We start from the raw sequence: 27,868 nt of genomic DNA, 5'->3' as shown, positions 1-27,868 counted from the left end.
TTCCGGGATGACATCGAATTACCCTTGCGAATGTCCACTTTGTCGGAGGGGTAGCTTCGTTAAAAATAGCTACAACATCACCTTCTTCAAAATTTCGGGACGGCCGAAACCACTTGCTACGACGTTGTAAGCTGACGAGATATTCGTCTCTCCAACGGCGCCAGAAGTGTCGTCTCAAGTTTGAAATTAGCTGCCACCGTTCGTGGAGACTTCCCCGGAACCCTTGACCCTCAGGTTCCGGGATAGACTTAATCGGTTCATCGATGATAAAATGCTCTGGCGTAAGCGCTTCGAGATCGGTCGCACTTGTCGAAACTTCGCATAATGGGCGCGAGTTCACACAAGCTTCCACTTCCGTCAATAACGTGTTGAATTCTTCGTAGGATAGTAGGGTTTCTCCCAAAACGCGTTTTAAATGGTATTTTATACGTTTTATACCAGTTTCCCAGTACCCGCCCATGTGTGGCGCGGTTGGTGTATTGAATCGCCATTCAATATTGGACTCCGCAAAAAATGACTGCAGCGTATTGTCTGCCAAGCAGGTACATTTTACATTTTTGCACTTGTGATAAATGCTACGAATTAGGTTACGAGCACCAATAACCCAATAGCGACGTTGCAAAACCACCTGCATTATACGTGGTCCAGCGTGTAAAGTGAAACGATGAATGTCGCAAATAATGAGACGTGATAGAGGCGAGTTTTTGGGTAAAATTATTGGATGCCTGATATCCTGTGCGACTTCTGCGGATTTCAGTCGCCCACCTACGCGAAGAATTCCATTTGAGTCGAGAAACGGCTGTAAGCGCAAAAGGCTACTTCGCAACGGGATCGGTCTTTTTGCGCTGCAACGAGATATTTCGTTAGAAAAGTAAAATTTTGATTTTTGGGTAAAATTATTGGATGCCTGATATCCTGTGCGACTTCTGCGGATTTCAGTCGCCCACCTACGCGAAGAATTCCATTTGAGTCGAGAAACGGCTGTAAGCGCAAAAGGCTACTTCGCAACGGGATCGGTCTTTTTGCGCTGCAACGAGATATTTCGTTAGAAAAGTAAAAATTTTGATTATACTTAATTACGCTGCGTTCCGCTTCTACTACCTCCAAACCACTTAGAGATCCATATCGTCTTTCAGCGAGACGTTGGATAGCAGCGCGACCGTTGAAAATAAACCTTAAGGTGTAAACTATGATTCGGCGCAACTTTAAAAGCGATGAATATTTTGTGATGACTGGCCAGTATTCGTCTGAGCTCGTCACATGGGCTACAACTTTGTTACGAATGCCCAAATCTGTTATGTGTTGCTTCATAGAGCTTTCTTTCCAAGACTGATGTGTACCCTTCAGAAAATCGGGTCCGTTCCACCACAGATCATGCCGCAGTAGTTCGGATGGCGATATTCCCCTAGAAGCACAATCAACTGGGTTCAATTCAGATCGCACATGATTCCAACATTCTGGTGGCAAGATCTCTTGAATGTCGGCAACGCGATTAGCAATGAAGGTCGTCCATCTGCTGGGATGTGCTTGTAGCCAGGCTAAGGTAATCGTTGAATCAGTCCAACCATACAGCGGATAACGGAGATTACACCAACTGGTCAAAATGCTTCTCACTAATTTCGAAGCCAGATGCGCTGCACAAAGTTCGAGACGAGGCAGAGTTGTTGTCTTAAGCGGTGCCACCTTGGTTTTAGCCGAGATGAGAGAAACAGTGATTGCGCCGTCCTGTTGCAAGGTACGGGCGTAGACAGCAGCAGCATAAGCTCGCTCGGACGCGTCAGCGAAGACATGAAGTTCCGTAAACGAACCAACCGATCCGCATCCTAGCCAGCGTCTAACCTTCAACTCCTTCAGTGTCTGCAGCTCATAACGATGATTCTGCCATGACTTTGAGATTGCGTCAGGTATCTTGTCGTCCCATCCAACTGCAGAGCGCCAAACGTCTTGGGACCAGATTTTGGAGTTAATTGTCACAGGAGCCAGCAGACCGAGAGGGTCAAAAAGCGTGCTGGCATCTGAAAGAAATGATCTCTTGGTCAAATTCGCAGGTTCTTTCTTAAGGTTAACTTCAAAAGTGAATATATCTCCCTCGGTGTCCCACAATAAACCCAAAGCATGAACATCTTTGCCATCGACTACGTAATGCGCTACGCTTCTAGCGGCTTCAGCGATATTTTCGTTCAACTCCTTACAGTTTGATGCCCATTTTCTAAGTTCGAAGCCACCTTCCTCTAAAATCTCAGATACACTCTTTTGTAGCGACTGCAGTTCAGCTTGGCAAGGTGCACCAGTAAGAAGATCATCCATGTAGAAGTCGCTTAAGATGACGGAAGTGGCCTTTTCGCAGCTGTTCGAAGAATCCTTTGCGGTTTGTTGTAAGGCCTTTACAGCTAAATGAGGCGCAGCTGCGACACCATGTGTTACGCGTAGCATGCGGTAATCTTGAATTGGCGAAGACGGATGATTACGCCAAACTATACGATGCAAGTCAACGCGCTTTGGCGAACGCAGACCTGGAGGTACATCTTCGCTACATCAGCCGTTACAGCGAAACGATGAACTCGAAAACGCAGCAATATTAAATAAAGATCTTGTTGCAGCTGGGGGCCAACAAACAACGCGTCATTTAGGGAGTTTCCGGATGTTGTTTTAGCTGAAGCGTTAAAAACAACCCTTAGCTTCGTCGTAACGCTGGACTCTTTCAAGACTGGATGATGCGGCATATAGTAGACACCTTTGCTCGTTGATTCGGATACAGGTTCCATATGGCCCATATCTAAAAGCTCTTGCATGAATTCATTATAGCGGCATTGCAAGTCGTTATCACGAGCAAGCCTTTGCTCGATGCGTAGCAGACTGCGGACTGCAAAATCGCGCGAATCAACCAATGGTACATCAATTTTCAATCGGTAACTCCACTAGAAAGCGACCATCAGGTGACCTTTGATGTGTAGAAGCGAAATGATCTTCGCAAAAGCGCTCATGTGTAAAATAAGTTTTACGCGGAGACTCCTCAAGCTCCCATAGTCTGGTTAAAGCTCGATCTAGTCGCAAGTCACAGTGCAGCGACTGTACTTTATACGTTGACGACGAAGTATTGACACTTCCACACAAGGTCCATCCAAACACGGTTTTTTGTGCAATGGGTGTGCCAGGTGGTCCTTTACGAAGCTCGGCACAGATGATAGAAGACATGAAATCCATTCCGACCAGAATGTCTATTCGATCTGGTTTCGTGAACTGCGGGTCCGCCAGAACCAATCCCCGAATATGAGGCCATTCAGGAATGTCTAGCGTTTGTGACGGCAAGTCACCTGTGATTTTTGCCAGAATTAAGGCGTCTACAGAGTAGCGGTCATCCTAAAAACGCGACGACAGTAGAAGTGATGTCTCACCTCTGCATTTTCCTCCCTGAGATGAACCAATCCCAGTGACGAATCCCGAAGACGATGTGCGGGATAGTCTCAAGCGCTGAACACAAGCCTCGGTTACAAACGTGGCATGTGAACCCGAATTAAATAATAGGCGAGCTGTCTGCCATCGATCGGAGTAATCGCGAACCTTCACAGAAGCGGTGGCCAGCAAGACGGTGTATTGCCTCACAGGTAGCGGGTCGGTTTCGGAACTCAGACACGATGAGACAGAATTGGTAGCAGTATTCGACGGAGAACTAATGGGAGAGGATTCAGGATTGGTTAAAGCAGTTGGCTGGCCCATGGTAGACGGAGCAACCGAAATGGTGCGGGGGGATGTGCTATTGCAGCGATCTTTGAAGTGCCCTGGACTCAAACAGTTTAAACAAGCTTTAGAATCTTTAAGAAACTTGGAATTGGCAGTGGAATCTAAAATGCGGAACTTGTCACAAGTATAAATCTTGTGAGCTGCTTTTCAATACATACAACGTGTGTTTGCGGGTTCAGAAATTGCGTGAAACACTTTTGTTGATTTTCCAACTGGATTTGACGATGCTGCTTTCCCTATAGAAACTTGAGCAACGGGCGTAGTAAGCATCGCTAACGAACGACATCTTATTTCCAAAAACGTAGTAAGCTGCTCAAGTGTTGGTGGTTCTTCCGTAACCAGGGACAACTCCCACTGCTTTCGGGTATCGAACTCTAATTTGCTGACTATCTCGTGAACCAACCAATCGTCCCAAAAATCGACCGGCCTTCCTAACGCCTTGATCTCTCGTATATGCTGGTGATATGAGTTAAGAACGCCCTTTATAGCATCAGCAGTATAACCTGTGGCTTTTTTGACGTCAGCCATTGCCCGAAGATGTGCTTCGCCAATGACGCGCATAACTTTGTAGCGCGACTTAAGCAGGTTCCACGCCTCTGTATAATTAGCGTCGCTAATCTGGAACCCATTAATTAAGCTAAGTGCTTCTCCCTTTAAACAACTACGCAGATAATGTAGCTTTTGTCCGCCTGACAAAGTAGAATTGTTGTCCACTAACGAACAGAAAGCATCGTAAAAAGCGATCCATTCAGTGGAATCACCAGCGAATGACGGAAGGTCCATTTTGGGCAGCCATATGGATGCAGATACGGTTGCTGACGATGACATTGGTTGCGATACAGATTCAGCTCTACACATCTGCACGCGCTTAAAATTGGCTAACGCCGTGCAATACCAGGTTTCGGCCTGTATGCGAGCATTTTCCTCCACCTCAATATTGTCGGCTCCACACGAAACTTCTACTGCATCTTGCGCGGTGTTAAAACGAGCCCATTGTTCACCCAACAATGTAAGAATGTGACACCTACTTAAATCTCCGATGCGACGACCCGTATGTGGATTGCAAATATATTTAAATGCGAATATTTTTCTTTATATATACTTGCACAGCTTAGCAGATTCGGCTCGTAAGGATCAAAAAATGTTGTTGCGGATTACCTGGTTGTGGACTGTATGCGGACCATCTAATCAAGATGCACTGCTGCGGATTGCTTTAAAAGAGCGGTTTACCAATTGACGATAACTCACGTGTGAAATAATACGCGGGTGGTTAAATCAAATATGACTTTAATTATGAGTTCAATTATTACAATATAACCACTAAAAACTAATTTAATTATTAATCACAAAATAAAGCGGGCGGTCGAATATGCAGCAAGAAGAATGATGATAATAAGAAAAAAAAACAAAGAATGGTAATATAGAACAAATGTCAAAACTATTTGATAGATTGTGCTTGAGTATTAACCCTTTCGACACTAACATATATAAAAGTTGCGAATATGCAAATACGGACTCAACAGCAAATGTGTTTAAACAATGTATATATATTTGTCGAATGGTTTGTCTTGCCAATATTTCGACTTCAATCTGAAGTCATCTTCATGAACTTATGACTGCACCTGGTCAAACATACCTTGAATATTTTAACTAAAAGGCCGGAATACAAGAAATTAATTATATAATTATTGTAAAACACAACCATTTAGATATTGATCTCATGTACCTAACCGAGGTCAACAAGATCGTATAACATAAATAAAAATTAAGATACCTTTACAAAACTTGGTTGGCTGGCTTATATGGAAAAAGCATAGCATTGTTTTTATGACAATAACAGTTTCTTGAAATAATGAGCGAAATCGGCTGAAAGCCATGCCTACTTTTTATAGTCAGCAGACTGTCTGTCCTTGCGTCCTTGCCGTACACTTAACCAGTTTAGTGCTTCGATCATACTTTTAACGGGAGTATCATCTTATGTCTAATATAAACGTCAAAGATTTTTTTACCTAACTTGTATCTTGGTAGTGTTTTATTGGCAATAAAAAATATTGTGGGATTTATAAACTTTCAGCTTGTATTTTTTACTGATACATTTAAAAAAACTTTTCCAAATACCAGTTTTTTTCGAATTTGGCCACTAGAAATCAATATGATCCGACTCTTATTTTAGTAACAACGGAAAGTCTACATTACCGACATCCTTTTCAAAATCAAAGAAAATCCTCATTTTGATTCTTCCGGCTCTCGAGGTTTATTTCGTTATTATTTATTATTTTTTTATTTTTATTTATTACGGCCAAAAAAGCCTAATTCATTGTATAGTACAATTTACAAAATTCATAATTGTTTCTTAAAACTATATCATTAAAAAGAAATGAGTAAATTCATTGTTTAACCAATATTATATATCTAAATTTTTACAATATAGAAATAGTTTTTCTTTAAACTTAACAACGTTTTCACAGTCTTTTATCTCTGCTGGAAGTCATTATACATTTTATAGCCTACATATTCTAAGGTCTTTTTTGCGAACTCGGTTCTTACTTTAGGCAGTCTTAAATTTTTGCTACGCCTAGTTCCTAGTTATGGATCTCATGATTGTGCTGTATCCTATCACTCAGATAATTTGGTAACATTCCGTGTTATGTAATGTATACACTTCAAAGAGTAATAACAGATTAATTGTTGAATACTAAGCCAATTTAACATAGGAAGCATAATACTTTTTGATGTTCTATAAGAGCATTTTAGTATCAAACGCATTGCTTTGTTTTGCTGTATTTGGATCTTATTAATTAACGTATAATTTATTACTAGTAGTATTGTTGGGCAGTAAATAAAATGTGGTTCTAGAAATCAAAGACAATCCTCATTTAGATTCTTCCGCCTCTAGAGGTTTGTTTCGTTAACAATAAGCAATCAAAGAAAATCCTCATTTTGATTCTTCCGGCTCTCGAGTTTGTTTCGTTAACAACAAGCAAACTTGTCCGCTCTTTTTTAGTAAAATTTTTTAATTTGTATTTGACCTCATCGCTTAATGCAGCAAACTCTCGTTGCTGTCACTAATATTTAAAAAAAATTCCAAATATTTTGATAAGGGCGTCCGTTTCCTTTTCTACTAAGCTCTTGGCTTTTGTATATATGTATATGTATATGTATATATGTATATGTATATATGTATATGTATATGTATATATGTTTATTAAGTCTATGATCGAAAAGAATCTTACAGGCTAGATACAAATGAATAGAAATATATAAAAACTATATAGTCAAACTTATATATTAATTACCGTGTATATAATAAAAAAGAAAAAAGATAACAATGAGATGAATAAATAATAAAAATAAATTACAGCCACAAATCCAGAGAAGACTTGAACGTACTTCTCGACAAAGAGAAATCAAGAAGGAAACTCCCTGAGAGTCTATTAAATACGGTAAGTGCGCGGAAAATCGGGTCAAACAAATAGTTAGCTCTACCAACACGCAAGTAAAAGGGCAAGAAAGTACGAAGACACCTATTAGGTACATTAAAATTAACTTTAGCTAGAAGAGCTGAACAATCCAAAGAGCCAGTGATGAGATCATAAACAAACATTAGTAGATGCGCAGCTCTCCGGATTTCAAGAGACTGGAGATTGATAAGCATGCATCGCGAGTAATAGGATGGGGTTGGATCGTCAAAGTTAATAGAAATTAATCAAAATCTAATGAATTTTCTTTGAACCCTCTCTGTTGTTGTTGTTGTTGTAGCAATGCTCGCCCCACCTAATAGCCGCGACCGATCACAAATTGTCATCAATATCCTCTAACGGGAGTCCAAGGAAACTTGCCGTTTCAACAGGGGTGGACCATAAGGAAAGGGGTGTTAGAGGCGTTGGTTCCACATTACAATTAAAGAGATGGTTGGTGTCATGTGGGGACACATTGCAAGCAGGGCATACATTTTGTATGTCGGGGTTGATTCTGGATAGGTAAGAGTTTAACCTGTTACAGTATCCAGAACGAAGTTGAGCAAGAGTGACACGCGTTTCCCTGGGGAGTATGCGGTCCTCTTCTGCGAGTTCTGGATATTTTTCTTCAAGCACTGGATTCACCGGGCAATTCCCGACATAAAGGTCCGACGCCTGTCTATGGAGTTCACCAAGGACCTGCTTGTGTTTTTCCGCTTCATACGGCTGGGTTCTCAGGTGCCGTATTTCCTCAAAATGCTTACGGAGATGACTCCTTAGGCCCCTAGGCGCTGCTGGTTCGTCAATCAGATGTCTGTTGGGATGCCCAGGTTTCTGGGTATTCAACAGAAACTGTTTGGTCAGCATCTCATTTCTCTCCCTGATGGGGAGTATTCTCGCCTCATTATGCAGATGGTGTTCTGGGGACATAAGAAGACAGCCCGTGGCGATTCTGAGAGCAGTATTTTGGCAAACCTGTAGTTTCTTCCAGTGGGTGGTTTTTAGGCTTGGCGACCATATGGGTGACGCGTAGCACGTAATCGGCTGGCTAATTGCTTTGTATGTGGTCAAGAGCGTTTCTTTATCTTTTCCCCAGGTACTGCCAGCAAGGGATTTGAGGATTTTATTACGGCTCTGAATTCTTGGAACAATTGCGGTTGCGTGCGCACCAAAATGTAGATCCTGATCAAACGTCACACCCAAGATTTTGGGGTGTAGGACAGTCGGTAGCGTAGTGCCATCGACATGGATGTTCAATATAGTCGACATTTGGGGCGTCCATGTTGTAAATAAGGTCGCGGAAGATTTAGTCGGTGACAATGACAGGTTTCGCGAGGCGAAAAAACTGGAGAGATCAGGGAGATAGCCGTTTATTTTATTGCATAGCTCATCGATCTTTGGGCCTGGGCCTGTGGCCATTATTGTGCAGTCATCGGCGTAGGAAACGATTGTGACTCCTTCCGGTGGTGAAGGTAGCTTATATATGTAGAAATTAAACAAAAGGGGGATAGGACACCACCCTGTGGCACCCCTTGTTTAATTCTCCTTTGTTTTGATGTTTCGTTTCTGGTTTGCACCTATGCCTGCCGACCACCCAGATAATTTGCGGTCCACCTTTTAAGACATGGGGGAACCCTCTCTATTCTGGCAGAGTGGCCACTATAGATGGGATTCCAGACAACTGAGGCGTATTCTAATTTTGAGCGAACTAAAGAGATAAAAAGTGCCTTCCTGGTATAGGGATCCTTGAAGTCTTTTGCATATCTGCGAAGGAAGGCAAGGTTTCTGTAAGCCTTCGGAAGGACATAACAGATATGACTAACGAAGGAGAAAGAGGTGTCGAAGACAACACCTAGATCAATAACTTCTTTGACAGAAGCCAGTGGAACACCTGAAATACCGTAGGGCGTGGTATGCAGGGTAGACGACTTGGAAAAAGACATTTGAAAGCATTTTTTGACATTTAAGTAGAGACTATTGGCATTACACCAAGCAACAAGATTATTTAGATCATTTTGTAGGAGCACTGCATCTGACGGGCCATTAATTCTACGAAAAATCTTAAGATCGTCTGCATATAAAAGGAAATCAGACGAATTAAAGCAGGAACCAATGTTATTAATAAAGAGCACAAATAAAAGAGGACCAAGAATGCTACCCTGAGGTACCCCGGATGTTGCCAAGAAAGGTTGGGACTTACAGTCTTCAATTTCGACGCACAAGGACCTATTCGACAAATAAGATTTTAACCATGATAGGAAAACAGAGTGAAATCCAATGGATTCCAGTTTAAATAAAAATATTTTATGCGATACTTTATCGAAAGCCTTCGTGAAATCGGTGTATACAGTATCTACCTGGCAACCGTCCTGAAATGCAGAGATGCAGAAATCAGAAAACGACACTAGGTTCGTAACAGTCGAACGACCAGCCACAAACCCATGTTGGAACGGCTCAATGACGCTTTTGATGACAAAAGTTAGCTCTTCTTTTATAATTTTCTCAAAAAGCTTCGAGCAAACTGTTAGTTTGGCGATAGGCCTATAATTAGAGACGTCATTTTTATTGCCAGCTTTAAAGATTGGACAAATGGAACTTTTTTTCCACCTATCGATAAAAGTTCCGGAAGACAGGGATAAATTGAATATATGCCGAAGAGGTATGCACAAAGATACACTACAGAACTTCAGGACAAAGGCACAGAGACCGTCACTGTCACATTTTAACGAGGGTTTAAGGGAGGACATAACGTTGCTGACGTCATCGCCGGAGATCACGAGGGAGCCAAAATCTAGACGATCATAGAGCCCGGATCGCGAATAAGAGTCATTCTGATCTACAGTAGCATCATCAAAGTTTGATTTAAAGAAATCAGCAAACAGCTCAACTGTTTCTGGTAGGGACTGGGAGCGTACACCATTAAAGCTCATGCAGATCGGTATATTCGTCGAACCACGTTTCGATCGGATAAAGTTCCAAAAGGCTTTGGGATTTTCTTTAAGCTCATTTTCGAGCCTACCCATATAGCGATTGTAAAGGAATTTGTCAAGGACATTAAATTGACGCACACTGGTAGGTAACTGTTCTCTGAGAAGGATATTATCTGAATCTGCCTTGAATAAGTTATTGAGTTTGTTACGCTTATTTTTCAACCTCTTAAGAGTTTTATTATACCATGGTAATTTATGAAGCCTGGGCTCAAAACGAGGCACTATACTTTGAAATGTTTCAGTCAAATTCGATAAGAAAATATCATAACAAACACTGACGTCATTAGAGGGAAATATGTTTTCCCAGTTAATTTCAAATAATACATTGTTCAGCTCGCCGAAATCAGTAGATCGAAAGTTGAAAGAGGAATTATCTAAAGCAGGTGATGTAGGATTGCGCTATTACTTCTCCAATACCCGTAATGACGACCCTTTTCCCTTGCAGTATGTCTATTGCTCGGGCTAGGGGATCATAGCATATTTTTAGTCCATATTTTGAAAATGTGGCAAATCCTCCATGATGAGTTATTCTCATAATTTACTATTTTCTTTCAAATAATAAATTTGCTTTAAAGCTTCGTAGAGAGAGTTCTACCAAGTAATGAAGTCATTTTTAAGCTACATCCTAAATAGTACTTTATCGCTTCTCGTGGTAGAGATCTGTAGAAAGGGAGCTTTTTAGCTTAATGCTCAATGATGCGTGAAGAACCAAGTAAGCCCCTTCCAACCTTTGATTCGGCGGACTGGTACAATGGTGTAAAGATGATAGTGTGCCATAAATTAATACGTGAGCCTGCGGTGGCCAGAGGAAATTCTTTCAAACCCTCAAAAGCAAGGGACGGGTGCGCGGATTTATGTAGTGATTATAGCGCAGATCCTCAATATACCAAAGGTCAAGGAATAGAAACCATGCGTGATAAAATTGGAGTAGGCATGCGATGTACTTTTTGCAAAGTCAGATCCCGAATATACCAGCACAATATTCGAAGGTAAAAGACGAGTTTTGACCGAAAGCGGAAACTACACATTTTATTTATCAAAATATATTTGCAAAAAAACTGAAAAGCGACCCCGAGAGGATCCGAACTTGGTGGTCCGATCAATAGATATTTTTTTCCCCCCAAGACAACTTTTTCTATGACCGGTTTTCTTCCGCGATTTAAAGAAATAACCCCGGCTGGGTCCAACACCGGTTTGGAGATTGAAATTATATCCGCGCAGAACAACCTCATGCTTCTAACTTTTGACATAAAATAAATTACATATGTAATTTTATTTGCAGGTTCGGGTCTTTTGATATCCCCTTTAAAATTTTTGATAATTGTTTACTTTAGGGTACAACTGCTAAAAATCGTCGAAAAATATCGGGAGGTGTCAAAAGACGCGTATTGAACCCAGGGCTACGAATCCGAAAGCGGAAATTAGAAGTTTTATTTCTTTTCGGAGATATTTGCAAACAAATCGAAAATTTTCATGTGGTTGTTGTAATTTTGATGATTTTGTTTTACCCACAAGAGAAACTGTGTGTGTTTTGCGCGGATATAGTTTTGGTCTCCAAACCGGTGTTGGACCCACCAAGGGTAATTTTTTGTAAGCACGGCCGGAGGCCACCAATGGAGAAAGGTGTTCTGCACAAAAATACTATGGATCCCATCTCCGGGTTCGGAGCACTCCGGGGCCATTTTTCGGTTTTTTGGAAATATCTTTTCACAGAAATATAATTCTCAATTTCCGCTTACGGATTTGTGATCCTGGGTCCAAAGCGCGTCTTTTGACACCTCTCCCGATATTTTTGGACGAGTTTTAGCAGTTGTACCCCAAATAACAATTACCAAATTTTTAGATGGTGCTCCGTCTTGCCAAACAATACCTAATAAATAATTAAATAAGTATAACCTTAATAGACAGGTAAACAACAGCAAACAAAACTGTGATCTCAACACGTAGCTACGTATTAAAAAAAATACCAGACGAAGTAATTAACAAAATAGTGGATACACACACGTTATTTGCAACAACACACCACGAGTAAGCAAACAGCTTCACAATCCACCACAAAAATTTGCTCGCATGAAATGCAACAATAGATGTGAAAAGAATAGTGACGAAAACATTTAAAAGCAAATCATGAAATTGTCAATAAACATCGTTCTCACGTGAAAACTTTTGCAAAACCAAATTGTATTCATATTTTTAAAAACAAATTCTATGCAATGTTTATATATGATTCATTTTAATAGAAAATCTATTTACGTTCGCCCTTCACGCTTTCAAAATGTTTATGAATTAAATGCGTACGGAGTGGATTAGTAGATATGTATGCAATTGTATATAAGAGGGCAAAGGGCGTCAAGCGGCATTCGTTCATGCCGCCATCGTGAGATTGCTGCTGCATTATTGTGACGCTTTGTCGTGATGTACACACACGAAATTACACGAAGTGCCTCAAAACAACAATGATTTGGCTTTGTGAAGTGGGCGCAAGCAATTTGAGGGTGTTTGTAGGCCGTTTTGCCGCAAATAATGTCGAAGTAGCAGGCAGTACTCCTGCACACAAACCTAAAACGTTTCACACCTCATTGCCGAAGCTCTATCATCACGCATAACTCTACTACGCTACACCTCACCATACCTCCTACTAATCAAGATCAAATTCATATTGAAGTATATGTAGATAATTTGTGTGCATGGATATTTTATCTGTGTAGATATTCACTTGCTGTTTTAAATGGTTAGATAAATAGTAAACACACACACACGATATAAATTTTGTAAATAAATAAAATTTTCGTACTCGCAGCAATCGCAAAATGGATGTGAAATCAACCGTATTGAAGAAATCTCGGCCGTGCTGGAGAAATCTCGGCCTCTGGATTCATGTATGTTCCTCTATATGTATGAAGTCAAATATGCAATAGCTCTAGCTTCACGATTTTCGCGCTGGCCACACTATTTCACTTTTTCAATTCCTTTTTGATTCAACTTGGGTTTTATATATACATATATGTATATGTATACGCACATATATTTTTTTATTCGTAATTAATGCTCGCCTGATTCCAATTATACTTGCATTTCCCCCATCAACACTTTAACTTGCGTTTTCGCATATTTTTAAATATTTCACACACTTTTACAATTCTTTAAAATCCTTACGGACTTTTTCTTTATTTTTATAGCCCTCACTATTTATTAATTCACACGAAAATTTGCAGCTTTTACAAACGAGCCGTGAACGTAGTCGTTTTCATCGGTCGCCATCAAATTATCAGAAAACATGGATTCCAACCAACACTGTGCCGACCAGTGCTGTCGTTCCTGCATTTTCGATCACAGTGATAACGCTCAAAAAGTGATATATTTCGAAATTACAAAGTTGAGTGATTATAGTGGTGATTTTTTTTATAACAAACGGAGAGAGCATTGAAGCTGGCAAGGACTAGTCCCTCAATTTCAGGATATTTCTGAGATATAGCGTTTTTGAAGCTAATAGTGAGATTTTTCTTATAAATATCGTTACTGGTCATTTTCGAGCAAATAGTGAACTAGGGCATTTTCGAACCGGCAGCCGTGAATTGATGATTAACCAGCCAATACGGCATAATTCTCCTCTGGGACTATATTATGTAAGCGTGTGCTTGAAATTGATATCATCGGCCTAAACGGCGCGGGTCGTAAATTCTGCTTACTCCAAACTGGAAAAAGAACGGAAAATGTTGGTTTGTTGGAAATTAAGGATAAAATTAAGTACCTGCTGTCATCGAGCAAGAAATCAGCGCATTTGCTCCTTGGCAACCAAGCCACTATTCGCAGCCATAATTTTGAAGTAGTAAAAGACTTCGTTTATTTGGGAACCAGCATTAACCCAAACAACAACATTATTTCTGAAATCCAGCGAGGAATCACTCTTGCCAATAAATGTCACTTTGGACTAGGGCAATTAAAACTTTTCTTTCATATAAATTATGCCAAAAAAACTGTAAATTTCAAAACTCACTTATAGGACCGACGCAGAAGATGCGTAGATTGATGTACTTCCAACCAACCTTAAAGTTTTGTTGCAGGCAAAGCATAAGAAGAAGAATTTGACGTTTCTTTTGGCTATGAGTGGCTTCGGACTTTGCAAGTATAATAACTCCCAAAAGAAGATACTTTTCTTAAATTTTTAACAGTAAGAAACCGCATTTTAACAAATAAATAAAAGACAAAATATTGTAACGTTTACAATAGCATAACCCCCCTGTACTTCCCTTTTTCACTTAAACCTGAACCCCCCTGTACTTCTGTTTCTATAGCATAGCCAACTACCACCATGGTAAATAACCACACGCTACCAGTAATCTAAATTGCTTCTAATGAAATCTAAAAGTGTGGCTCAAATGCTAAAGTTGTGTCTTATAGTGGGAAATGATATTTCTCCAAAAAGACGGATAAACAAAATGGATCGGAATGTCTAATTGTTGATGATGATAGATGCTCTGGCGAGTGTAGGTGTGGTAGCGTGTGGTTATTTACCATAGTGGTTGTTGGCTATGCTATAGAAACAGAAGTACAGAGGGGTTCAGGTTTAAGTGAAAAAGGGAAGTACAGGGGGGTTATGCTATTGTAACGCTACGTACAATATGTAATACCTATATGACACTACTTTATTTTTCTTTTATTTTTTTCGCCCTCCTTAGAACTGGTGCAAGTGTGTTAACTATATTTTAAAAAACCGAAGAACTACAAGAAAAATATAACCTAGTTCATTAAAAGCAAACGAGCCATGTTGTGATTATTCAGTAATAAATTATGTTTTTGAAGACAAGGCTATGTAAAAATCAATTGCCAAACGAAAGGAAATCAAAACACAAAGAAAATCAAAATTTTAAATCTATTTTACGTACGATTGCGAAAGTTGACATTTCTCTCAAAACGGTAAAACTTTACATACACACGGCTCTACCAAATGTCTTAAACAAAAGTAATACCTATATGACACTACTTTATTTTTGCTTGAATTCCAAGCTAAAAAAACTGACGAAACTTTATCGGAACTTCAAAATACAGAAACAATTTCTACCATGAGAAAACGAGACCACTCTTCCCCCCAAAATTAGTGAGTTTGACATGTTTTTTTTTTATGTTTTAAATTTTATTTCTTATTAACACTTTTAACAATAAAAACAACGCAGATAACAAAGGAAAATGATTTCGGTATCTGATGGTACACTTTTTTCACAAGAAAGTTGATTTTAATTGTGTTTTTATGCAAAAAATTTTCAAACTAAAAACCAAATTTCCATTTGTCAGAAATAAAAACTGGTTCGTGTGTTTTTAATGAACTAGATTTTATTTTTCTTTCATTTCGTTAGTTTTTTGAAATATAGTTTACACACTTACACCAGTGCCGAAACCGTATAAGGAAGGAGGGTGACAAAAAATATAAGAGAAAATACAAGAAAAATACCGTGAAAACCTTTCTGGGATGAGGACCAAAGCCGATCTTGTTCACACCTTCAGTTCCCAATTGGATTATGACGTCTTTGTTTTCATCGAAACATGGCTGAATGGAAGTTTTTTCGACAGTGAGTTCTTCGACTCTAATCTTTTTAATGTATTCCGCAAAGATCGAGATGCTAATGCTACTGGTTGTCTTCGTGGCGGTGGGGTCTTAATTGCGGTCAAACGTCAGTTATCCTCCTGTTTCTTTCCCCTTAGTAATGGTGACATTCTGCTCGACCAAATTTGTGTTTGCATTAATGGTTCTGATTCACAAGGCTCCCTATATCTCCTTGCATCACACGTGCCACCAAGCAGTTCATTTGAACTATACAAGGCACACGCTGACAACATAGTTTCGCTAGTTATTAATAACCTAAGTGATAATCATCTCTGCGTGCTTGGTGACTTCAACTTATGCAATATTGACTGGTCAACTAATGTTTGTAATTTTGGTCTTACACCTAATAATCTCTCTTCAAATCACGAATTATATTTCATTGATAATTTACTTAGTCTTAATTTATTGCAAATCAACAAATGTGTTAATACTTTAAATAGATTACTCTATCTCATATTTATTAGTGATAATATTAATTGTGAAATCAGTGAATGTACAAATTCAATCATTCACAAGGACAGGCATCACCTACCCTTGGTTATTAATTTTAGTTTTTATAGTTATGCACAGGATACTTCTGAAAGCAGATTTACTTTTAACTTTAATTCGTTTGATTTTCCCAGTTTTAATAGTTTTTTATCTGAAATAGACTGGGAAGTGGTACTTGAGGGACTGGATACTTCTAATAGTTTCCTAACTTTCAAATCTATTCTATTAAATCACTGCCTGCATAAAATTCCTATGAGAAGAATGAGGGCTTACAGACTTCCGTGGTATACGAAAGAGTTGAAAAAATTGAGGAATATCAGAAATAAATATATGCGTAAGTTTAAACATACGAAGAACCATTTGTTCTTCACTAAATACAAGCAATACTTGAAGAAATTTAATTATTTGGATAAGCTTCTACACCAACTATATTCATACAATCGAGTCTAATATTAAATTGAATCCGAAAACATTTTGGAGCTATATCAAGTCCAAAAAAGGTTGCTCCAATATACCGTCTGGAGTGTTCCTTGATGGCCACTCAGCGCGAACACCAGATGATACAGCCAACTTATTTGCGGAGCTTTTTAAATCAAAATTTTCTGCCGACGATAGTTATCAATCGTTTGATGCCTCCTCGAATCTTAACACTGCTCTAAACTTTGGTGCCATCTGTCTCTCTTCTGATGATATTAGTAATGCTATCCTCAAACTTAAATCTTCGTCTCAAACAGACGTTGATGGGTTTTCTTCAGTCCTGTTAAAAAACTGCCCGACTCTAGTTCTTCCTTTAAGAATAATTTTTAATAAATCTCTATCGTCCGGTACGTTCACTGACTAGTGGAAGCTCACCTCCATTACCCCCGTCTTTAAAAGTGGTAACAAAAATGATGTGCGTAATTACAGACCTATTTCAAAGCTTTCTACCATTTCCAAAACTTTTGAGCATGCTGTTAATGCCAAGTTGAGTTTTGCGGTTAAGTCTTTAATATCTCCCTTCCAGCATGGTTTTGTCGCTGGTAGATCAACAGTTTCTAATCCTGCTCTTTTTAGTGAATATTGTGTTGAATCTTTTTCTGCAGGTTTTCAGGTTGATTGCATTTATACTGACTTTTCAAAAGCTTTTGTCAAAATCCGTCATAGTGTTTTAATTAAAAAATTAGGTTGCCTTGGTTTCCACTCTTCGTTTCTTTTATGGATAAAGTCTTATTTAAGTAACAGACAGTTGTGTTGTTGTTACTTCTGGGGTTCCCCAAGGGAGTATATTAGGTCCACTTTTATTTATCTTATTTATTAATGACGTAAGTAGTTGCTTTTCATTCGCGAAGTGTTTGCTATACGCCGATGACTTAAAGCTATTTTCTGCCACTAAGACGCCAGATGATGCCTTAATGTTGCAGAATGATATTAATAAGTTGCACCAATGGTGCCTGAACTCCGGTATCTCTTTGAATCCGTCCAAATGCTTTCAAATGACCTACTCGAAGTCAATTAATCTTCTAACTACAAATTATAGTATTTCTAATTGTGAGCTTCAATGTGTTAATGAGATTAAGGACCTTGGTGTTGTCTTTGACAATATGTTTTCTTTTAGTAAGCACATAAATTTCATAACCTCTAAATCATATTCTATGCTTGGCTTTGTGAGGCGCAATGCTGCCAAATTCTATGATCCCTACACGTTTAAGCTACTTTACACGTCTTTTGTTAGATCTAATCTGGAGACCAAGTAGTCAAACTGCTATTACCAGAATTGAAAGAAAACAAAAAAATTTTTCTCAAATATGCCCTTCATCCTTTAAACTTCTCTGATCCTATACCCGCCTACTCTGCGCGACTTATGCTTTTAAGCCTTAAGTCTTTAGAAAATCACAGATCAATACTCTGCTTGTCATTTACGTATGATATTATTAATGGGTCCGTTGACTGTCCATATTTATTGGATAGGATTCGATTTAATATTCCTCGGAGGTGTCTTCGCAGTTTTTATCCATTTTATTGTGACAATTTTAAAACCCACTATTCCAGTAATGCTCCCATTGCTCGTGCTCTCCGTGAGTTTAACTCTATCAGTACTGTTTTACTCTAGACTTTTCTGCTCCAAAAGCGAAACTGTTAAATATGTTAAAATCTGCTTTCTAAGTACCACGTATTATTTTTCAAATAACTATCTCTTAATTTTAGTTTGTATCATAGTCTGTAAGGATTTAAGTCCATTGACTAATTGAAATAAAGAGTAAATAAAGTAGTGTCATATAGGTAAGCATTCAAGAAAAACGGTAAATATTTTAATAAGAAGATATATATATATATATATATATATATATATATATATATATATATATACTAGCAGACCCGGCAGACGTTGTTGTGCCCTAAATTTGGTCTATCTGCATACATTCTAATAAGCTTTTTCCGTCTAACTCTGCCCTCCCCCCACCCTCTTCATTTTCCTGATCCTCCTTTTATTCACTCCTCCCTCCGTCTTTTTCGCTTCATCTATCTCCATATTCGTCTCATTCTATTTCTTTCTCAGTTTCCTCTCTTTTCTCTTCTCTCACGTTCTTCTCATTCTTCTTCATCCCTTAATGCCTGTTCCAGAGGGTGGTATGTATTTTGTTCCAGTCCCAGTCCCAGTCCCACCCCGAGTCTCAGTCCCAGTCCGTCTCTAGTCTACTTCCCGAAAAAAAGGATCGTAAAGACTAATATAGGCAAATTTATATACCAAATTTCAGGCAAAACGAATAGGACGTATGTAAATAGGTATGTGGGTATTATTAATTCATGTCTCTATTTCGGCTTCGCATGCATATTTATCAGTTTTGCCAGGTTGATGCGACTAAATCGAATATCACAATGAAAATTACTTTGGAGCTCTCAGCAACAGCTTTCATTTCATATCCATATTACCCACACATTCTAGGGGTATCCGGGTCCACGTTTTGGCCTATATTTTGAGACCCTAGTTACCAAGCGGTATAATATATTACTCTGTACTTAAGCTCTCATTAACAGCTTTCATTTGATATCCATATTATATAAACACATTCTAGGGGTACCCGGGTCCACGTTTGAACAAAATCGACTGACGCATCTCTTCAAACACCGGCGACCAACTAACGCACATTTTAGCCTTTCCTTATATATATATAGATTTTTATTTTTCACACTTCACTATAATATTAAAACGAAATGTTGCTTTGAAATTCGGCTTAAAATTGTACATGGAACAACTAAAGACTCTCCTGAATTAAAAAAAATGTCTTAGTTATTCTAAATCGCGGGTTCCCTTAGAAACCCTGTGTCCGGGGGTAATCCCCCCATTCCATACCCCAACCCCCTCTCGCCGGGCCTGGTGATGTGCTATATTTGATATCATTCGCTATAATATTTTTTATTGCTAAGCACGTTGTTTAATTAAACACCAACCAATTACACGGAAGTATATCCGTACCACCTGAAAATATGAGTGCCGGTGGGTATACGTAACATTTTATTATTACGTATAAACACGTAAAAAAATTTGCAATAAAATAATATTGCGACAATAAACTGAGATATTACCTATCCTATATTTCAAGTTAGATCAAACTCAACACGGGGTGCTAAACAAATTCAAAATCCTTTCAGCAGTTTAGGAGTCCATCGCGGACAAACAATGTGACACGTGATTTTTATATATAAAGATATATATATATATATATATATATATACTAATATCAATAATGACTACATGAAATATATATTTTTACAAATCAAAACAGCCTTTGCGTATAGGCCTTAGTCAAAATAAAATAGGTTCTATAGTTATTGCGTTTTCTTTTCTGACTAAAGTGTTACGGTTTTTGTACGCCGCGCAAGGGTTGTTGTTCTATTCTAAAAAACTGGCAACACCTTTACGGGGTATTTCATTCTTTTGTGAAAACGTTTGTCTGCTCGCAACGCAAAAGCGTTACACTTTTACCCTGAATAAAATGGCGGTGTGGCCGTGGAACTCTGTGAAACTCTCAATTCGCTCTTAAGTTCCACATATACTCTGTTAATATGAGTGAATATGGTGAGTTGAAATGTTCTTTGTATGCACTATAAATGTTGAACATTTTCTTGGGTAGGACCAGGCGAATTTATTACAGGTGGTGCTATCCCATCAGCTGATTGCTTCTTCTTGATAATTTTCCATACAAAGCCTTGTACAACAAAATGTCAGTTAATCGAAATCTATGAAAATTTTCTTTTGACTTGACATTCATCTGCACGGCGAATTGATTGAATTCGCTTTGCCACCACCTGTTATAGATTCGCCTTGGGGTAGGAGTAACTCTATTAAAGCTTTACCATTTACTTAGGCAACAATTTATTTCAGAAAAGAAAATGCTATTAGTTTTTGAAAAATATCTTATAGAAAGTTATGTAAAAATGCTGTAACCAACTTTAAAAAAAAAAAACGAAAATAAATGTAAGGCGAGATAACTGCCGTCGAGATTTTAAACCGAGCTTCTCTTTCGTGTTCCTTTTAATTTGTCCTACAAATTGACGGGACGGGACTTATATGTTTAATGCCGACTCCGAACGGTATCTGCAAGGCAGATGAGTTTTCACCGAGAAGATTTTCATGGCAGAAATTCACTCGGAGGGCTTGCTATATCATTGCCGAGGTACGACAGGGCTTAGAAGAACTTTCTTCTAATTGGAAAAAACTTGTTTCTAGAATTTTGATGTTGCATTGGCGGGACGTGAACCCAGGATCTTCGGTGTGGTAGGTGGAGCACGCTACCACCACCTCCACAGCACTAGCTTTAAGTCTTATTTTAATTGGACTATAACTATACACCCCTCCCTTTGCAGTACTAAGGCACGGTTTTTAAGTGCAAGGTTATACCTATATGACACCACTTTATTTTTGTGTATTTTTTCTTGTATTTTATCTTCAATTTTTTGTCGCACTCCCTCCTAATTCGGCTTCAGTACTGGTGTAAGTGTGTAAACTATATTTTAAAAAATAAACGAAATACAAGGAAATACAATCTAGTTCATTAAAAACAAACGAGCCAGTTTGTATTTCGATAAGTTTTTTTGACATTTGGCCGTTATTCCATTATTTTTTTCTGACACATGAAAATTTTGTTTTTAGTTTGAAAATTTAGTGCATAAAAACACAATTAAAATCAACTTTGTTGTGAAAAAAGTGAACCATTAGAGACCGAAATATTTTTCACGTGTTATTTGCATTGTTTTTATTGTTAAAAGTGTTAATGTAAAAATAAAATGTAAAACATAAACAAAACATGTCAAACTCACTAATTTTTGGGGAATAGTGGTCTCGCTTTTTCATGATAGAAATTGTTGTTGTGTTTTGAAGTTCCGATAAAGTTTCGTCAGTTTTTTTAGCTTAGAATTCCAAGCAAAACTAAAGTAGTGTCATATATGCTTTAAGCTTCCTTTTAAGTTGACTGAAGTTTAACCCTGCAACTCAGGTCAACACCATATAATTTTGCCGTTCATCTAAATTTAAGCAACCAAATTGGCAGTGTTAAACTCTACTTTAACTGTTAAAACTTGCACTGAAAAACCGGGACTGAATGTGACGTTCTTTGAGCTACTAACAGCTCACCTTTTAAATCAGATTATAGTTCACTGCTATTCATTATTGATGAAAACGGAAGGCAGTCCCGTCCTTACTTGTTTTTAATTTATATATTTTTTTTCATACGTAATGAATAAACGAATAGTCACTTCTAATGTTTATACCAACCCCCATATTAAAAAAAAATGGAAAAGTTTTGTAAAGCTCTTATAATTGGAAGTTCGTAAGCGAATGTCATTTTAAAAGGCTTTAAAAAAATTTTTGTTTTTATACAGGGGTGATTTTTTACTCTCAACAAGTGATTTTTTTGAGGGAGAAACGAAGTGATCTAAACCAAATGAAGTGGCAACGACAACACTGATTCCAAGTGTTCCGATTTATTTCAACATTCGAAGATCGAAAATGGCGGCGGAACACAATGTTGCATTTGCAAAATATGAATGAAATGACAAAACTCCACTTTAAATTTATGAAAATACATTTGAATGGCAAAATGTTCTCACAATAATTCATAAATATGTATGAACTACTAATACTACAGAAACTTAATCCGGCTAGGCACTTACATGCCAACCTAATATAAACGCACGCAAGTCAGTTTCTGTCAAAAATGTCTCATGCACATACAACTTGTATGAGAGCAGCCCAAATTGAATTTGCTGCGTGAAAACCTAACTCGATTTCCAAATTTTTGTTCTGCGTGACATTTAGATTTGACGTTTGCACGCATGCTTTACATTGTCGCAACGTATGCTTATTTGGGTTTGGGCAAAAAACGCCGGTTGTTTGCGTGCGCTAAAAAAACGCAGTGCGGTTTTATTAGGTTGGCATGTTAAGCTCTATCACCGACACCTCACTCTTCGCCCCAAGGTGGCACCGTAGTTTGTGCAATTACTGCATGTTCAAGAAGTACACAAAACACGTTTTTGCGTGTTAATAAAGGTTTGTTGCATTTATATGCATAACAATTTTTTATAATTTCTATTTCCAAATCCTTTTTTCAATACAAATCAACCACAAATACTACAAACATTTTTTTGTATAAAACTTCTTGGTTTTGTCAATATTTACGAATTTTCGTGTGAGATATTGCGGAGAATGACAATACATGATTACATATGATAAACGGCTTATAATGACAAAATTGATAAACACACATTCAAAAGCACTTGAGATAAATTCGCATATTTGGAATGTATCTACTTACAAATTTCGCTTAAGTTTCCATGCAATCTTATAAAGTTTTAGTTTATTCATTAAAGCACACATTTATCTTCCCATTTTAGCACCTATACAAAAAGTTTTTCGATTATGCAACTATAAAAAAATTTTCATACACCATGAATACCTAAAAACTGTCACACCAACTTCGAAGCCCGTAAACGAATGAAGTACATAAAATAAACGTCAAATATGTTTGACAACAACAGCGGTAAGCAGTAGTAGGTGAATGGTGTAGCTAACAAAAATCAATGCTCGCAGTTTACTGACCGTATTTTTTAAAGACAAAAGCTGTGGATAAATCCTACCGTCCAAGCAATGTCACAAACATCTCCGCCGGAGCGCTCTAAGAAAGTTTGCCTGTGTCATAGCCGCGGTCAACTGTACGATGGCAATGAAACCCCCGACTTGCAGCTAACTTTGAGCGAATATGGACAAGATGCCATCGAAATAGAACTTACAAATATGCAATATTCTTCGCAGAAACGTCAAAAGATTAAACATATAATATTGTTTCTATTTGTTTGGATAGCTTATACTATTTCTACGTCAAGCAGAGAAGTATGGTTCAGCAAGCATGCATTGTGTGATATTAGTTTTATATTGTGGATTCTGTATCGACTCATCAACCTTTTTTCACTGATCCAATCAGGTAAAGTCGGTTTTATTTGCTTCAAAAAGTACCGAACTGCTTGAACAATTATTTTATTTTCTATAGAAAGGGTTATATTTTGCTTGGATCTTGCTCTTCAGTGCCATACAGTACGGTTTTTGCAACGCTCTTCCAACTTGCTCATTCCGGTTAATAATATTTATGATATCGTTATAAACGAAGTAATTGAAAATGTAAGGCAGCCGAGAAATTGTAAATATGTACTTTAGGCATAACTAACCTATTGACCATCCCTTAGTTGGATGTGCATTATATACTTATTATTAGAACACAAGGAGAGCTCTTCCAAAAGAAGCCAATAATTTCAATATTTAATGTAAGCTTGTATTGATACATAGATACGGACGCATATAAACTTGCTTTATTGATAAAATTTTATATTTCAGACTTTACATCCATCATTCGAGTGCTTGCAAAAGATATACATTTGTCTTAATAAAAGAATGCCAAATAGCAATGCACCTTCATAAAAACAAAGTATATTTTATAATAGTTTCATTCCAATAGAAGTCATCTTTATCTCTTCCCGCAATGTATCAATCTGTAAATATGTGACAATAAATGTAAAGTAATTTTATATGATGTAACTTGCTTTAGGTGTTAAGTCCGGACGGGGTTCAGAAAACTGTGGTATTTGACTTTGATCGACCATCTTAATTTCAGTGCAAGATACGTCCATTACCACGTTTACCTGCATATATTTTAACAAATTATTACTTGAAAGAGCAAAACTGTTTAAAAACCTTGATTTTTTTTTTTTTTGAATTTACTTTAACTAAGCATTTAAAGAACAAAACTTTGAAGGAACATGTTTAATGTAATAAATAAGTCATGTTTTGTTACAAAAACTACAGGAATTTTTTACCAAATTATGAAGCTCAGCTCTGCACGTCTGTTTCATCAAAGTCTTATACATCCTCATATTACTACGATATGTAATAGTTTCCTCTTGCAAGGGCTTTAGATGAAAAATTTGCTGCAGCCGTTCATCTAGAGATAAATTGAATGATTAGACTATAGTTTAGAAAAGTGTCTTGGAATCAAAATGTATGCTTTCAATACTTTTATGTTTTAAATCAAATAGTTTAAAATGCTGACCCATTACAAATTCGTTTTATTTTCACCTTTGTTCTACTCTCTTTTGAAATACAACAAATATTTTGACATTTCCTTTAGCTGTATTGTTGATATTAGGAATGAAAGGACGCAAAAATTTAAATGTAAGTGGATTAGCTTCCCAGCGGGAAATTATAGTTAAATGGTAACGTACATTTATTAGAAACTTTTTTTGGAGAACTTGGTTTTTGATTCTGTAGTATATGTGTATATGTAATGTATTGTAAATTACGATTAGCATATTCTATTACGAATCGTAATACAATGCTATTGTGAACAACAAAAAAATGAAAAGATTGAATACACACCGAATAAAGAATCAATTGATACATAGCAACCGACTTACTAAAGCATTAGGTGTGGTACCGTACCAAAGAAAAAAAATGGCAAATTTTAGTTACAATATTGAAGAAAAATATCTTCCGGAAAATTTCTTCCGCCAAAAAAGTTTTAATATCTTCCGTAATCCGAAATGGACGACAACAGCACACAGCAAATCGTTTCAATGCTGGCCGAAAATGGTGTTCAAGTGCGTAAGTCAGCGACAGAGGAGGAAATTGTTATGGTCCACTTGGAGAGTCACCCTTGGAACATACCAGTTGGCTAGTGATAGGAAAAAGGTAGGATTCACCCTCACTCATGTCTGCCTGGGGTGGTTAAAACAATTTTTTGTTAATTTCGCGCAGGTGGCATCGCGAAAGAATCCAATGGTGTGGAAAAATTCCCAATAACGGCAACTATTTAAGTTGACAGCTGACTTGTCGTTTTTATACGATTTGACCCTTCACCTTTCAACGCGGTGCGATTTTGACATTAGCCCACCGGTTCACAAAAACAAAGTATCTGGAACTTTTAATGATGGCCGCAGGAATATCACTGCGACTACCACCTCGTAGGCAACCACCAGGGCAACCACAGTTAAATCCAGTGTTGCTAGGTGATGCAAAAAATAGAAGCTAGATTGGCAAAAAAAAAGGTTAGAAAAGGCTAAATTTAGAAAAAAAGAAGCTAAAAAAAGGCCAGAAATTTTTTGATTAATTCATTAAATTTTTTTATATTTTAGTTTACACATTTGTAAATAAAAACTTATAAACATAACTTAAGCATAACTTTCCCTACAAGAAACGCTGATAGTTTTACTAATACACTCACACTTGTAATTGACAATGCTGATCCTGCGATGACGTCAACATTGATACTCAAATTTACGTATGTTCCTTTGTTCGCACACGCATGTTCGCATGTACCCAAATGTGTTTCCGCATGAGGAAAGCGCTCTTCTGTTGTTTTGTTATTTTCTGAATTTAAATTGAACATTCTGAACTCGAATTCTTATAAAACTATTTATTTTAAACAAATAAGAAACACGTATGCTTTTATCACGTACAAAATTAAAAACGTAATGAAATAAAGTAAATAAAAAGCAAAAAGCATTGTTTCATTTTTGGCGGAATATAACAATGGTCATTTATGATAGTATAACAGTCAAACCTGATATCTACAGTAAACTATCATTTATGACACTTTTTGATAGTTATAGTGTCAGCACTGATCCAGGAAAAGGAATGAGAGTGAGCAGTACGGCTATATACTTAATCAGTAGGCCATGTTGGTGTATAAGAAGGAGACAAAAACTCACACGTACACAGTTGTTTGCATCACATTTGCGCAAGTTCCCTTAAGTTTGTGATAGAAAGTTTGTATGAGGCGCTGATCGTTAGGTAGACATTGCTGACAAGCAGATGATAGTCATATGATAGTCAGTATTCTTGTAGGGTTTCTTGTTGCAACACCACCTTACATTTAAAACAAGAAGTGTGGCAACGCTAAAACAAGAATAAGAACCATTTTGTAATGAAGACGTATATCAACGCATGGCGGAACGATACAAGGTGGCAGCATGATGACATACCTACAAACATAAATAAAAATTCCATGTACTTTGTTTTTGTTAATTCGATGGGCAAACATCAAAATCGTACTGCGTCGGAAGTTGATGTATCAAATCAAAAAAAAAAGCGTATAATCAGCTGTTCCATGCTGCCACCTTGTATCGTTCCGCCATGTATCAACGCCAGAACGACTGAATAACACAAATATTTCTCTTTTTTTCTAATATTATCCATTTTAACGGAAAACTAAATTAAGAAAATGATGTATTATACTATGGAAATATTGTAACACATTTCTCTATTAAACAGTTTTTTAAAGCTTCTGTGAGCACAAATTTGCGTCTTATTTCTGGTGTAACAGTCGCTATTAAAAGTTGGTGGACCAACATTCTTTAAAAAATTTAAAACCTTGAAAAGCACCTTACAATGGCCGAAAATAACGAAGATAAGGTAAGCTGTGGACTATGCAATGAACCTGATGAAGGGAAAATGGTACAATGTGATGACTGTGACAAGTGGTTTCACTTCCATTGTGCTGGAGTCTCAGACGGAATCGAAAAGGTCGACTGGATCTGCAACGATTGTAAAAAAAACCAAACCATCATTCATACGGTAACACAAGCAACAAATACAATTGCAAGTCAAGCACAGCTCAAAGACAACACGGAGCATAAGAGTACCGACCAGACAAATGTAAGTACCACAGTTGATGTGAGTTTGGAGATACAGCGTTTGCAGGAGGAAAGACAAGCAGAGCTAAGTTACGTAGCAAGAAAGTACGACATTTTTAAACAACAAATTACAGCATGCAAAGCCACAAAAATTTCTCGTGTGGCAAACGTAAATGATGTAGTAAATTCTCGTACACCTAACATGAATGCATGCAATACAAGCAGTTGTGCAAAAGAATTCGTACAAAGTCAGTTTTACAAGTTTAGTCTTCCTTCATGTAAAAAAGCGGTATACCCGACAGTCGGACCAGCAGGTACAACAAATCGAACAAGCGAGCAACACAGGCAAGTACATGATAATAAGAATCAACCTAATGATCAGAATGGTACCTATAATCGTTGTTATGAGCACAATCAGAATAGTATGTATT

At 37.6% G+C, this 27,868-nt stretch overlaps 3 protein-coding genes across 9 annotated transcripts in view; 1 reads left to right on the top strand and 2 right to left on the bottom strand.

Annotated features, from left to right (window-relative positions):
- The window catches only part of flfl (serine/threonine-protein phosphatase 4 regulatory subunit 3 flfl), a 74,605-nt gene extending 51,364 nt beyond the window's left edge, over nt 1-23,241 (bottom strand). For 3 of the 7 annotated variants that reach the window (XR_010949182.1, XR_010949183.1, XM_067763397.1), the window contains exon 1: nt 12,984-13,483. The gene's annotated coding sequence lies outside the window, so the exon portion shown is untranslated. Of the gene's footprint in view, nt 1-12,983; nt 13,484-23,071 lie in introns of those variants that run through there. The other 4 variants (XM_067763399.1, XM_067763398.1, XM_067763400.1 and 1 more) reach the window with 4 other exon arrangements.
- Nucleotides 22,742-24,335, top strand: PIG-H (Phosphatidylinositol glycan anchor biosynthesis class H). The gene is made up of 5 exons (XM_067763404.1): nt 22,742-22,806; nt 23,151-23,737; nt 23,804-23,931; nt 23,997-24,074; nt 24,145-24,335. The coding sequence occupies exons 2-5, from the start codon at nt 23,404-23,406 to the stop codon at nt 24,226-24,228; spliced, it is 624 nt and encodes a 207-aa protein (XP_067619505.1). The 5' UTR covers nt 22,742-22,806; nt 23,151-23,403; the 3' UTR covers nt 24,229-24,335.
- Nucleotides 24,069-24,965, bottom strand: Kmn2 (kinetochore Mis12-Ndc80 network component 2). The gene is made up of 4 exons (XM_067763406.1): nt 24,857-24,965; nt 24,624-24,748; nt 24,351-24,449; nt 24,069-24,299 (listed from the first exon to the last, which is right to left on the bottom strand). The coding sequence occupies exons 1-4, from the start codon at nt 24,858-24,860 to the stop codon at nt 24,243-24,245; spliced, it is 285 nt and encodes a 94-aa protein (XP_067619507.1). The 5' UTR covers nt 24,861-24,965; the 3' UTR covers nt 24,069-24,242.
- Nucleotides 24,966-27,868: the final 2,903 nt, after the last annotated feature.

Source organism: Eurosta solidaginis, chromosome 1 (genome assembly GCF_040869045.1).
Source record: "Eurosta solidaginis isolate ZX-2024a chromosome 1, ASM4086904v1, whole genome shotgun sequence".
Taxonomy (NCBI): domain Eukaryota; kingdom Metazoa; phylum Arthropoda; class Insecta; order Diptera; family Tephritidae; genus Eurosta; species Eurosta solidaginis.
Note: the sequence above shows the minus strand (reverse complement) of the source record. Positions and strands in the feature narration are given on the sequence as shown.

Bases quoted from the DNA above. Each gene is read 5' to 3' on its own strand.
- PIG-H (XM_067763404.1), top strand. From the start codon at position 23,404: ATGTCACAAACATCTCCGCCGGAGCGCTCTAAGAAAGTTTGCCTGTGT. The intron at 23,738-23,803 runs GTAAAGTCGGTT...TATTTTCTATAG, and splicing joins TTTTTCACTGATCCAATCAG to AAAGGGTTATATTTTGCTTG. The intron at 24,075-24,144 runs GTAAGCTTGTAT...TTTATATTTCAG, and splicing joins CAATAATTTCAATATTTAAT to ACTTTACATCCATCATTCGA.
- Kmn2 (XM_067763406.1), bottom strand. The intron at 24,450-24,623 runs GTAAAAAATTCC...AAATATATGCAG, and splicing joins GAGCTGAGCTTCATAATTTG to GTAAACGTGGTAATGGACGT. The intron at 24,300-24,350 runs GCAAGTTACATC...ACATATTTACAG, and splicing joins GTCCGGACTTAACACCTAAA to ATTGATACATTGCGGGAAGA.